This window comes from Aquarana catesbeiana, linkage group LG09 (assembly GCF_042186555.1).
Source record: "Aquarana catesbeiana isolate 2022-GZ linkage group LG09, ASM4218655v1, whole genome shotgun sequence".
Taxonomy (NCBI): domain Eukaryota; kingdom Metazoa; phylum Chordata; class Amphibia; order Anura; family Ranidae; genus Aquarana; species Aquarana catesbeiana.
The window spans coordinates 205,189,620-205,203,845 of NC_133332.1; the positions used below are offsets into that span (position 1 = coordinate 205,189,620).

A 14,226-nucleotide genomic window follows, 5' to 3' on the forward strand; every position below is an offset into this window, starting at 1 on the left:
CCTGCCACAGTTCACTGCAATCTGACATTTGACTTGTATGTAGACATGTCCTTTAAGTCACAAATAAGCAGCTTATCCATTCACTCAAGCATTGTGTGGCCTATTCCTCTGCAGTGGTGTGAGGGGCTCGGGAGTGGGTGAGCCGCATTCTCAGGAATAGACTTCTTGATCTTTTTAGCTGCCCCCAGATGCTCTATTTCTGTCCTTTTACTCCCAGGAAAGGAGATCAAAGTTGTATTTTTAGGGTGTAACTTGTACAAGGCACAGCTGTTCAGGCAGTGAATGTGTGACACATTTATCAGCTTGTAAAGTGACTTCTGTTTGGGAAGTTTGATCTGCTTCCAATGCCAGAGGGTCAGGATGTAATATGGCAAAGCCCTTCGTCTTATTAATAAAGAGAATATTATCTTATCTTGTATCAGGTGTGCTTTGTGATGTTTCTGGTGATATCTGGTGCTGCATCAATGAATAATATTCTCAGGCTTTTTATGATGCAATCACTAATTGACTGACAGGCCTGCTTCTCAAGATGTTCTGCAACATCTGTCATCTTTTCATGTGTTTTTCTGGAAGTGTCTGAGCTATACACAAAGCAGTCAAATTTGACTTTGTTTCCTTCCAATTTGTACATACTTTATATGCTGCCCTGGTTCCTCATATCCTCACAGATGATGTGTCTGCACCCACTGCATTATGCTGACCAAACTGCCAGCTCAGCTCATGCAGGTGCTGGGAATAGAAGCTTCTGTTGCATCATGGGAGATATCTTTTTTTCCCAGTCCAGCTGACATGCTAAGGAGGTGTGGCCACACAATGTACCTAAATTTTGAATTTGTGTACATGTCCCGGGCAGTAAAGGACATGAGAATACACTATAAGTAAGTTTCCATGTGTTCTATTTTGGTAAAGGAGTTATGTCGTGTGTCATTTACACATCGTACTTGGCAGGGTTTTTAGGGATTTGTTTGAATCTTTCACTTCATTGCTGTCTTTTTTTTCTCTGATCTACACTGTAATACCATATTCATGATAAGTGATAGCCCAGCATTGTCCACCATTTATCACTGTCTCAGTGCAGCTATTTCTGTGTTTACAGCCCAGGTCACATTTTTCCTTGCTGCTCTTTATGTCCCTCATTGGGTTGTTGTCAAACCCCAGGACAGCTGATGCGGTGACACTGTTCTGAATGTTTTCTGACACTGAGATACAACTGGCGGTGGGGATCCTGGCAGCCAGCCACTGGGACATCCTAGCGCATTGTAGAAGTCTAATGCAGTGCTGGCTAGAGGCCTCCCGAATCCCATGACAGACTGGATATCCCCTTCCAGTCTGCTCTCATTAGAAAGACAGATCACTTCCAAGGACGTCAATATAGCTTTTCCAAGTCCGTCACTCATGATACTAAATTGGTAGATGAACTGACTTAAAGAGGTCCTGGCTAGGATCAGTTTGATGCACATTGTACCATTGTCAAAAAAACTCTTTTCAATGTTAAATCTCTGGTGGGAACAATTGGTTTAAATTTCAGCTAAGTGTCAACCCATGATGAAATATTGTTCCACATGGCCTTTCTCCTTGCTCCAATCATTGCAGTCAACAAAGTGGTGGGAGGCCAGGGCGGAGTAGAGAGGCAGACCAATGGGTTTAAAAAGGGTCTCTACAAGATATGGGACGCATGGATTAGCTATATCTCAATTCTGGGGGGAACTCCAGGTTGACCCTCTCCTCCTTCTTTTTCCATTTTTTCTTCTTCTCTTCTCCTTCCTCTCTCTCTCTCTCTCTCCTTCCTTTTCCCTATTACTTATGTTTTTTAGTTTTTGTTTTTTTTCCCTGGTATTTACATATACGATTCAGTTAATAGCTTTTGGAACCTTACACAGTAGCGAGCCCTGGGATAACCTCGGGGATCACGGCCAGGATTTCTCCATGACTTCCCAACCATCACTCCCCCCCCCCCTACTCCGGCTCTCCACTATCCACCATACATGGCATCCCTGATTATAACTGGGAAGTAACTGTTCAGTCTAATTAGTACTCAGATATATGCTATACCTTTTGCTTTCTGATATGATGATAGATGACAAATAACTGTTTTAATTATACTTCATATGTCTTTGTATTGCTATACTGACAATCCGAAAATTGAATTGTTACATAATGCACCTGTTTATACCAGACTTTGTTTCTTTTTTAATAAAAAATATTGAAATATAAAAAGGGTCTCTAATTTCCGTCCATAGAAAAACCTATACATTTGCCCCTCCCCATAGCACCATCACCATTGCTGATTGGCTGGGAATCCCTTTAAATTAGCGGTTTCATGTGAGTGTAAAACAGAGTTCTATAGGTGGGATGTCCTTGAAGGGAGACTGCAAGTCCAAGTGTCTCCATCAAAAAAAGCAGCTTTAAAAAAGGCCTCATAATTTGCATTAAAACTAATTGAATTTAAACTGGCCTTAAAGAACAATTCCTTGAAAATCTATTTGTATATAGCCACATAACATAATGAACTTTTTTAATTTTACAAATAAAACTTCAACCCTTTCTAGATATAGTGCCTCTAATTTACACAAACGTACAGAAATGCCAGATTTTATACCCGCACTTGTCTGCTCCTGGGCATATCACAGAATAAACTTGGTGAAAATGTTCAATTCCTATAACACAATGGGAGCTTCTCTGCTCTGTTTCAGCACAATGTAGAGCAATAGGCTGTGAACAAACACAGTTTTTGAGGGTGTCTTGTACTTTAGCTGAAATATATCAGTCTTCGTTACTGCTTATTGCACGCCACTGGCGCGCTAAACAGAATAAGCCATTTGTCTTTCCTATGTTCATAAGCTGGCCAGGGAGGAACTGCGCTTCAGGTGATGAGGGTTGGGAAGAGAAAACCAAACAGCCACAAGAAAAGAGAACAAAGTGCAGTAATATTGGGGGTGACATGTAGTTATTCTAGAGATAATTAAGAGATATGCTGCTTGCTCTAATCTGTTTTCATTATTGATGGATGTGCTAATCTGCCTCATTGTTCCGCATCAAGGATTGTAACAAATTGCGGTTGTCACGGCAAGCTTTTTAGTACCAGAGATGTATTCATTTTCTGTTCCCGGGTTGACATTTCCACCCATGTTATGTATGTCTGCATTACGCTCTGTCTGACTGTCAAGCTTCTTCACCACAGTCGGTCGCTGGGGTGAGAGAATCAATCAGTTCTTCTTACCCAAACATGGTGATAGGTTTTCTTTTCTGCACAACGGCTGTAAGGGAAGGCAGGAGTAAATTCAAATTTTAAAATAAAAGGCAGCTCCACCTAAAACTGACATTTCGCAGTGAAGCTGCACCCTATGTTGTCCAGGGAAAGACTTATCACTGTGGGTGGGGGAAAGGTACAAACTACTGAGGAGAAATTACTGACTTGTTTTGAAAGTACAGGTTACAGGGCCATCATCCTCATCCTTCATTCATTAATCAGTGGGTTGCTATCCTGAAAAAAAGATGTTTAGTTATGAATAAGGGTGACAGCCCAGAGTCTTGTCTTAAAGGCAAAATAGTAATGGCAGCTTCCATGTAGCTCTTTAGTTTAAACAGATTTACCTCAGGAGGTTGTATAGGAAAGGCTGGAAAGTTATTTTATCAGAACTCCAAGCTCTTATTCTACCAATTGTTTTGTTATACACCTATTTATATATTCCAGTGCTTACAAGTATTGCTATGAACCAACAACACCCCAAACTGATATTCTAAAGCCCCCATACAGTATATATTCCTTCTCAATTATAGTGTAGGGCCAATTCATCCAGCAGGGAATATCTAGATGGTGAAAGAAAAATGGAGTCCTGTTAGATATTGAAGCCAAGATACCAGTGGTGCAGAGAGAATGCTCAGTAATCATCTATTTGCTGCTATATATCTGTGTCTTGGAAGTGAAGCAGGCCATTGAAGCATAACTCCACTTTTGTTGAGGAAAAAAAACATTCCCCCTGGGTGATCTATGTATTTTACAAGGATTTTAACAAACTTTGTTGCAGATTCCTACCTTTTGTTCTGAAGAAATCCCTGTGTGTTTGTCTGTATCCATGTGGGGAAAGTAAGTCTAATGGGTGTGGTTTCATAAGTATCAATCAGCTGTGTACCTGCAGGGCTCTAATGTGGAAAGCTGCTGGACCTGCATCCCTTTAGAAATGATTTCCTATTGGAAGTATCTCAGAAAAAATGACATTTTTGTTGCAGGGGATGCCTGAAATCTGACTTGTATCCTTAGTGCAGACTTCTGGAAAAATCAGTGAGCCAATTACACAAGCAGGAAATTATGTCTCTCGGGGGCGTTCTGTACACATTCTGTGTACAGAACACCTCCAGGTAGCCATATTGCATTGCATTTTCAGAAAATTACAGAGCTGCAGATTGAAAAGGAAAGGTCATTTTTAATAACATTCAATTACAATATGACTTGTGTCACAATTGTATACACTATATTACTTTTTTCTTTATTTGCAATTTTTTTTCCCCCACAAAAGTGGAGTTGTCTTTTAATTGTTTGATGGGGAAAATTTGTTTGTCTCAGGACACAGATTCAGGGAAGATCGATATGTGTCAATCTTTTTTTAGCTCAAAAGCCACTAGAGCAGGAGATCTGCCACATTATAGAGTCTTTGTCATCCCTTCTGTGCTATTTAGAATTAAAAGTGAAATAAAAAGTGCCCTATGAAAATCGTAAAGTCAGTCAGCTGGGTTAGACATTTTCAGCCAACCTTTGCAGTTTAGGATATGCAGAACACGGGCAAGGGCACCACACCACTTTCATATGGCACAATTTGCTGACATTGAATTATTTAGTTGCACAGTTTGCTGACACCGTTTCTTTATAAGAGATCTATAAATATTTTAGAGCTGTCTTTGAGTCCAGGCCCTGCTGAAGTCATACCTTTTAAGTCCTGAGGAAGGGGGAGTGTGCAGGCCCCCAAAATGTGTTGCTATATTTTTTGACTCAATAATTTTTTTTCTGGACCCTGTTACCACTGCTGTTGTGCCCTTGCTGCATTCTGTATATATTGGATCTTTCACTAGCCCCCCTCCCCTAATTAAGGTTACTCCTGTTGTGCGGTATCAGTGCTACAAAAGCAATCCAGCTGAATGAGCTGATCATTCACAATTCTGGACATTAACGATAAGAGATCCAATGTCTCTTAAATGTGTATTTAGTTTTTCAGTTTTAAGGGTCAGTCTAACCAAAACTGATCTTTCACTTATGGGCGGAGACTGATGGGCTGAGTCAGCCTTGAATACTCTAAGGCAAGATCTCTCTGCTGTAATTCTCATCTCTGTTTCTGCCCATCTGGGAGTGTTGGGGGTTCTTACATACCTTTGTGTGTTCCACATTCACCTGTAACATTGTCTGTATTATTACTGTAGCCCAGTCTGCAGCTCTGGCAGGAAAAATACTTTTACACAGGCCAGACCACAGGAGAGACTCTTATTGCAGAACATAGAGCAGCCATTGTTAAGCCGCCCTCCATCCACTGAAGATGGAAACTGCTAACTGCTATAGACTTGGGTGGGGGATGACTGTGGGAGATGTATTTCCCAAAGAGACTTAGCCTGTACATCAGTTTTGTTCTTGAGCTTCAACTCCTGGAGTTACTATGCAGGAGAGGAGGATGTGTTACAGCTTTCCTTGGCTGAGGGAGAGACATCTTGCAAAGAAAACTAAGGCTGGAAGGGGACTGCTGCACCTAAGTGAAGGAGGGATATAGAGGCAGCCTTGCCAGAACATCGGAGGACATCCTGAATGCTGGTTGAGCCTGCTGCCTAATTAAGGAGCTGGGCAATGAGAACACTGACCAGGGCTCACTTTGTCAGTGAGCAGAAGGAGATTCCCCTGCTGACAGAGTGGTGAGAGGCTGCTGGCCAAGCCTGCATTACAGCTTGATAAGAGGGACAGAGCTGTTTGTAAGGAATGCATTTTCAGTGCCTGCACTAGTACCTAAAGGGACATTACCATGAGCTTTCAACCATAATAGTTGGGCCCTGCAATATATATATATATATATATATATATATATATATATATATATATATGTCACAATCACACTTCAGCAGCCAGCACTATGCTTCCCTATTTCTGGTGTATATGTGTGTGTGTGTATATATATATATATATATATATATGTGTATATATATATATATATATATATATATATATATATATATATATATACACATGCACACACCTTGCGCCCCCCAGTTAGGGTTGCCACGTTCAGGAGAGGTTGTGTTTTATAACAGTTATTGTTGCTGAAGCATATTACTGCTATTGCTTAAAGCGGGGCTCCGCCAAAAAAGGGAAGTTCTGTTTGAAGGCCACCCCTCTTCAACAAATGGCAATTTTTTGCTGGGGGGGAGCGGTTACCTGGTTTTGACAGGTATCTGCTCCTACGTCCATCCTCTTCCCCTCCCTCCCCGCAGTCTTCTGGGTCACGTCACAGGTCCCAGAAGTTTACAGGACCATTCACAATGTGCAGCATGACTTGTGCATGTGCAGTGGGCTCCTTGGTGTGACGCTGTAGTTACATTGCCAGCACTGGAGAGAGCAGCCCGTGGGAAGGGACGGCTCGGGTGAGCACATTGCTGGATCCTGTGACAGGTGTGTGTGTGTTTAGCAAAAGTCAGCAGCTACAGTTTTTGTAGCTGCTGACTTTTAATAAACACAAAAACTACTGGAGCTCCTCTTTAGGCTGTGGGTTTCCCTGCATCCAATTTGCATGACAGGAGACTGACTGGCTCTCAATGGAGCCGGTTCACACATCTCCTGGGTGGCCATGGAGCGCACAGCAGAAGAGTCCTGTGCGTCTTCGACTCTGTTTCAGGTCCAAATTCAGCTAAAAATTTCAGGCCTAAAATGGTGAACGGTGACGCACCAGACCCCCTGCTGTGCCGAAACCAGCCTTAATTCTTACTACTGTAGACTGTTTAACCAGTGCAGTATACGGTAATTCTCTTACCGTTTGTTCATTGCAGTATATTTCTTCTTTGTTTACTCAGTTACAGTATACATTTGTGCCATTACTTAACCAGTTGCGGTATCAATTCTGGTGTCTATGCACCTTTAGCCATTGAGATGTATATACAGATATTTGTAGTAATATTCCCTGCTCAGCCAGGTGTGTTGGAGTGTGTGGAGCTGTTCGTAGAGTCATGGTCACAGGTACAGGGCACCCAACACATCAAGCGGCTCCTTCGGGGGTAAGCTCTACATAAAACAAATAAAAGATCTAGTAGGGATGGTGGGAACCCCTCATATTGGCCATAGAAATTGTGTTGATCTGGAAACTCTGTGCCAGAGATCTCACCTACAGAGTCTCCAAAAGTTAGAAGAAACTGTCGGGGTTCAGTATCCACTAAAGCAGCCTTTCCCATTTGGTTCCGTGATACCCTAGGGTTCCCCCCAATGTTGCTAGGGGTTCCTTGAGCAATAAGCAACTTCAGCCTCTTAGATACAGTAAGTAACCACTGACCGCTATAGCTGTCTCTGAGCAGGGGATTTTTCCCCATGAACACAAATAAGGCACATTTTCCCCAGGAAGTTATTCAATGGTTCCTCCTTGTTAAAAGGTTGAGAACATCCACATTATACACTGAAGCATTGGTTTTGGGTGGTGTAATATGCTACCTTGTTATATTTGAGTTTGATGCTTAAAATGAGCTTTATCATATATGGGAGAAAAATGTATTCCTGTATGGAATGATTGTGTGTTTATGACAGATTTCTTCTTTAATAAACCATTTTTGTGCCCATTCCTTAATACGTGTTTGGGGTGTCCCATACATGGACAGATATGACCACAAGTTGAGGGGTTTTGAAAATGCTGCTACTAAGAATCCGCTTTTATCTTCATTGCTGGAAAAGTATGATGGGCAGATGGCATTTTAGAATGTATGTTTTTTGCTTTTTACAGAATGAAAAGTATTTGATTCATTAGATGACTAGTTTCATTTGAAGACACTAACAATTTTATGGAAAGATTGTAGACAGGGTGCCTGTTCTCGGATGGGTTTGTGGGACTGTGTTACTATTATTGGAGTTATAGATAGACGGAGATAGAAAAGGACACTTGAATAGGTGCTGGTTACGGCTCGTGTCTCATCTTTCATCTCTGAGGCTGCCACCAGGTCTACAAACACCAGTGATATAACTTGGTCATAACTTCTGAGACATCTAGAGAATCCTCTACTGGCTTCATCATGGGGACTTGACACCAACCATTAGATCAATATAAACACAATGCACTCCACACACATTGGGGTTGATTCACTAAAGGCATATAGACTGTGCACTTTGCAAGTGCAGTTGTGTTTATTTTCCCCAGAGCTTAGTAAACGAGGGGAAGCTCTGCTGATTTCCATCATCCGATCATGTGCAAGCAAAAGTGCTTTTTTTTTTTTTTTTTTTACTTTTCTTTGTACCTGATTGGGTGTTCTCTACAAAGCAAAGCGTTACCTCATTGATATTTACTAAGAAAAAAAGAGTGCAACTGCATTTGCAAAGTGCAGTCTATTTCCCTTTATTAAATCTACCCCATTGCCACTGACTGTAAGCAACACTTGAAATTAAAAAAAAAAAAACAGTCCCTGGGTTTTAAGATTTGTCTAACAATGCAATTAAATATACTTTTTTCTTATTATTTCCAACTGCACATATGTATTTTTGTGATATTTTGAAAGTACAAAAAATTAACAGTTTTCATTGCATTCTTTCACTCACAGGTGAACCAGCAGATGTTTTGAAGGTTTTAGATTTTCCTAATTTACCTGATGGAGTCCAAAAATCAACAGGATTCTGTGCATTCAGAAAATCAACAAAGGGACCAGATGTGGCATACAGGGTGTCGAAGAGTGCGCAGCTTAGTGCCCCCACCAAGCAGCTCTTCCCAGGTAAGAGTATAGAAAATATATTTGGAGAGTGGTGATGTCACTTATGTAAAATATCTTAGAGTGGTGATATCACTCCTGTAAAATATAACCTTTATCTGGAGAGCGGTGATGTCAAACCATTAAAGTGGATGTAAACCTGAAAATGTCTTTTTTTTTTTTTTTTTTTAATGTCATAATGTAGAGTATAAGATTTCCTATCATTTGAGCCCAGTCTTGCCACAAAGAGTTAACCCAGCTCTGAGCAATCCTCTTTTATTGTTCAGTGATATAAATCTTGACAGAGAAAAACTTTGTCAACTCCTCCCCCTTGCTGTGAGTGACAGGTGATTTACATATCTCTGCACTAGCCTAAGACATGCATTATTTTTTAATTCCCTCCCACTACTTTCTTCAGCAGCTCTGCAAGGATTGGCTGCTCCACACCTCACCATGATTTGGCATGCTGAAGTCATGTGGTTACTTTCCTGTCTTTTCACTGGATGTTAGAGATCATAGCAGAAGTTCAGTGTAAGAAATACACAGGAGAAAATGCATATTGACAAGGGGAGTGTAGAGGTGGGCGGGGAGTCTACTGACATCACGACTCCACCCACCGAGCTCCAGACAACAGACCCACCCACAGAATCTGCAGTTTTTCGGCTCTCATAACAGACAGAGGGGAGACATTTGACAGGTAAAGATACATGCAGGAGGCATGTATATCCTTATAGATAACTCCTATGGCAGTAGTTTAGAAAGGATGACATTGGGTTTACTTCCACTTTAAAAAATGTTTGGAGAGCAGTGATGTCAAACCATTAAAATTGAACTTACATCTGGTGAGTAGTGATGTCATCCATGTAATGTATAGCTTATATCTTGAGAGAGGTGATGTCACTCATTTGATGGAAGCAGTGTACCTATCTGAGTCTGTCCTGGTATCAGCCTCTTGCAGTCCCTGTAATTTAGGACTGAGACTGGGGAAGGTCAACGATCCAATCAATTCATGTGATTGCAGGGAGTATGCTAATTATTGGTCTGACGCTTTTCCTTCTCTGACCAGTCATAGGCTGGGGACTGAGAGGTGACCTTGATCACATGGCATTTTAACTCCAGATGCAGCAAGAACCCAGTGGGTTCCTAAAGCTGGATTCCCAGGTGTTTGCAGACAGTTGTGGCTGCTCTGTCTGTACAAAACAATGACAGGCTGCAGATGTCTGCGGGTGTTCACATTTAACCGTGTACGGAGTGATGACCTGTGGTTAGGGATAGATGATTGATCTCGGACACAAGTTCTTTGCACCCATGGGTGATCATTGGTCCCTAACTGCTGATAATTACTCAATAAGTAATTACATGCTAACACCCACAGACAACTGCAGTCATTGTCAGCCTGTCATTGCTTTGTACAGGCCGGGCTCATAACTGTCTGCCAGAAACTGTAAATCCAGATGTAGAAATGTGCTGGATTCTTGCCACAACTGGAGTTAAAATGCTGTATGAGTGAGGTCTGTTACTTAACTATAGTAGAGAAAAAAAAATCAGGCCTCCTGCCCTGCCAGATGGGGCTGTAATGTGTGGCAGAGCTATGTAAATCTCAGGACTGGATGAATAGAAATACAAATCCCTTATGTATCACAGCTGTTTATTTAGCTATTTGCCTGGAGTTCAGCTGTAATATCCACAGAGTGCAGTATAAGTTAATTTTTTAATTAAACCTTTCACAACACATTTGTATTATTGTATTGTTGGCTCTGCCTGATAAGCAGATTGAGCAGCTAGGCGTTGTAACCTTCAGATGAACTTTATTGAAACAAAAACATTTTTCCTCTGGTAATAGGGTGAATGTTTGGCTGCCCAAGTGCCCATTCACCCAGCTAAGTGTTCCCATTTCAGCAGAGGTCATTTAAATTGTACAATAAGTTTTACTTGTCACTGTGATAATGATGACAGGAGACACTTCACTCCCGGCCACTGAATATTTCTGAAGCTGATGAGAGTTGCTGCACCTTCATTCACTGAACTAAATGGCATCCAGAGAGTTCTTCTGAATTATTAGTGGGGTTATAAGAGCTGATTATGCCCCATGAGTGGAATTATGATAATTTAATGGACATACCTCTATTACCCACTCCTCTGCTAGGCCATTTTACTGCACAGAAATTACACCACCGTGCCCCTTTAAAATATAGGGAATTAAATGAAAATATCAGTGTAGAATATGCAAGTTCCTTTTTTATGTTGTTCATGGTGGGCAGCTAGTGAATATGTCTTTTTAATGCCCCTAACAGCTGCAAATCAGAAGCGCCCCCCCCCCCAAAAAAAACCCAACATAATCACAAGGCGGTTTTTTCTAATGCTAGTACATGCTGAAGCTTGTAGTTCTCCAAAAAGGGTTTTAGAAGACAAAAAGGAAAAATGAATTTGCAGGCACATTCTGGCAATGAGCAGATGTCTCGGGTTTGGCCAGTGTGCTCAGCATCATGTTAACAAAGCATGATAAAAAGAGCATTTAAAGTGTTACTAAACCCAGGTCCCTGCATTCACTATATCTGGTCTCCCACAGTACACAGAACATAGAAATGCAATTATTTTACTAAATATAAACAGCTAAAAACCTTTTCTCATCAGCAGCATATAGCAGCCTTATGACTTCTATCAGTGTCTGGGTAAAGCTTGTAGGAGTTTTCATTCTCCTCTGACTGTCCTATGAGGCTGCAAGTCCCCTGACCCTCTGTCTGGACCATCCTGATTGGCCCTGTGCTGATCACATGCACCCTCCCATGAAAAAAACTCTCTTGCAATAAACACCAAACTGGGTATGTGCAGAGTGCCCCCAATGCTCTACACTATCAGACGATGAATTGGAGACTGTGGAAGAAGGGCAGGATCAGAGAAGACAGGATCAAACAAAACAGCCTTTTTACACAATGCAGAGGATTAACCCCTTAGGTTCCACAGCGAATATAACAAGCATGCTTTACTGCATATACAGACTGATTTTATGGTTGTGGGTCTAGTAACACTTTAAACCAAAGCTACTCCCATGTTCAACCAAAAGATTGAAGTCTTTAAGCTGGTGTTCTGAGAAATTTGAGATGCTTTTCCGTGGTGCCTGCAATACTTAATAAAAGGCAGCACAATAATTTTACCATTGCCCCGGAATTCTTGTACCTTGAGGTGGTTAATGGCTTATAAGCGAAAACAGTCAGAAGTTCTTGCACAATTCAGTTGTCCTTGAGCCTGGGTTCACACTGTAGCAAACACAGACATTGCATGTGATTCACACCCGCACTGCGATGCCGATCACATGCGATGTCTGTGCAATGCGAGTTCAGCCATACAGGGACTTTTTTTTTTTCCCCGCACTGGAATCATATTGCATGGGTGTTCTCACCCATGAAATATGACTCCTGTCCTAATCCACAGTTCACACTGCGATCTGTGAACCGATCAGAGGGTGTCATTAACATTGTATTGATAATCGCAGCGGTTCGCAGAAGGCAGTGTGAACTACCTGTTGGAGAGATGCAATGCTGGAATCGTGTTGGTTCCCGCATCGCTACAGTGTAAACCCAGGCTGAAGGTTCGTGTTTGTCAATGGATGCGTGCTCAGAGAAACAGTAGTGTGGGGTTGAAACTGCTGTCAGTCTTTATATTTAATTTTCAACCTACAAGACCTGGTCTGTGAAGCATTTGTGTGATGGAAGTACACTGCTTTCCTTTAAACTGTGAGAGAATTTGGCACAGTCACTGATAAAGCTTGTAGATTGCCCTAGATAGTGAGCTAGTCGAGCTTATCAACAACAGCAAAAAATCAAAAAACTCTCATAAAAGCTCAAAAATTTAAAGCACACAAACTTTTTATTCATACAAAACATATTTAAAAAGCTGAGAGTAGAATTGCATCATATTAGCTAAAACCTAGCACATATACAAAATATATACATTTTTGGAAACTGGATCACATGGTACTTCTGTATTATGCAATCTGGTGCAGGCAAATGCACTGCGTTTGTGACCTGTGTTTGGGGTGTCATTAACTTATTATTGACACCTGCCGCAGATCCCAATTGCAGTGCATTTTGAACATGGTGAGGGAAACGCAAACGCAAACAGAACAGAACACTGGTTTCTTTCACCACGTTTTGGTGTGAACTGGTCCTTACTTTAAAGTATATCTACTTTACCTGTACTTGCCTATAATTTATAGTTTAAAGACCAACACTTTTTTCAATTTAGATATAGTAAGGGAGAGTTAGAACTGCTGTTAGAGAGATGTCCCTCCTCTTCCTGTCCTGTAGACAATTGTCAGGGAAACAGGTGTCCCCATTGAAAGATTTCTCCTCTACTCCTTCTGTTGGCAACTAAGAATTTCTTAATCGTACATCACGGGACACAGAGCCATAGTAATTACTATGTGGGTTATAGGCCACCTTCAGGTGATGGACACTGGCACACCCTAAACAGGAAGTTGCCTCCCTATATAACCCCTCCCACTCCCACCCCTCCACCAGGAGTACCTCAGTTTTTTCGCCAGTGTCTAAGGTGTTGGTCACGAGTAAAGATGTGCTGTGCTGAGCTCCACTGTAACAATCCTTGCTGGGGCTAGCTGGATCCATTCAAAGTGTCTTTTTAGGCCGAATTGAATGGTACCCAGGCCTTGTGGGGCATGAAACGAGGTTTAGCCCGTAACGCTCCACTTTTTAGAGAGCTGGACCCCAGAATCCAGTGCTTTGGTGTTTTCAGCCATAAAGTTTTTACTGGTGGGGTGCTTTATGGGTTCAGGAGTGTGGGTTCCCTGAGGTTCCCCGGTTCCTGAAGGTTTTGTAACAGAGCCCACCGTGAGAGGTGAAGATTGGATCTGTTGGTTTTTACCACAGAAATCCCTGCGGTGGGAAAGGTAAGTGGAGGTTTCTAAGGAATTTTTAAATTTTCTTATGAAATGTCTCCTTTAAAAAAGTAAATGTTGTCATGCCTAAGAGTCACCACTGGGGGCTGTATAGAGCATGTACCTTGTAATGCTTGTGATTAGTGACAGTTAGAGAGAATGAATCCTATTGGGACACGTGCAGCAATGAAAAGTCTGAAAGTGGTAACCCCTCCCCCCACCACTCTATTCAAATCTAAAAAAACGTTTAGCCTTTATTTAAAGGGTTAATTTTTTTTTTTCTTTTTACATTTTTTTCTAAACGACAGCAGCCAACAGGCAGGTTTGGGCTACAGACTTAAAACAGTTCACACTTTTGGTAACCTTAACGTAAAGCACAGTAGAATTTCATCTTGTGTGCTCACAGCTCCTACTCTGAGAATATC

At 41.5% G+C, this 14,226-nt stretch overlaps 1 protein-coding gene across 2 annotated transcripts in view; it reads left to right on the forward strand.

Annotated features, from left to right (window-relative positions):
* The window catches only part of COL5A1 (collagen type V alpha 1 chain), a 280,359-nt gene that overhangs the window by 56,817 nt on the left and 209,316 nt on the right, over positions 1 to 14,226 (forward strand). For both annotated transcript variants that reach the window (XM_073599596.1, XM_073599597.1), the window contains exon 2: positions 8,764 to 8,931. In XM_073599596.1, the coding sequence (XP_073455697.1) occupies positions 8,764 to 8,931 (168 nt within the window). The remainder of the gene's footprint in view (positions 1 to 8,763; positions 8,932 to 14,226) is intronic.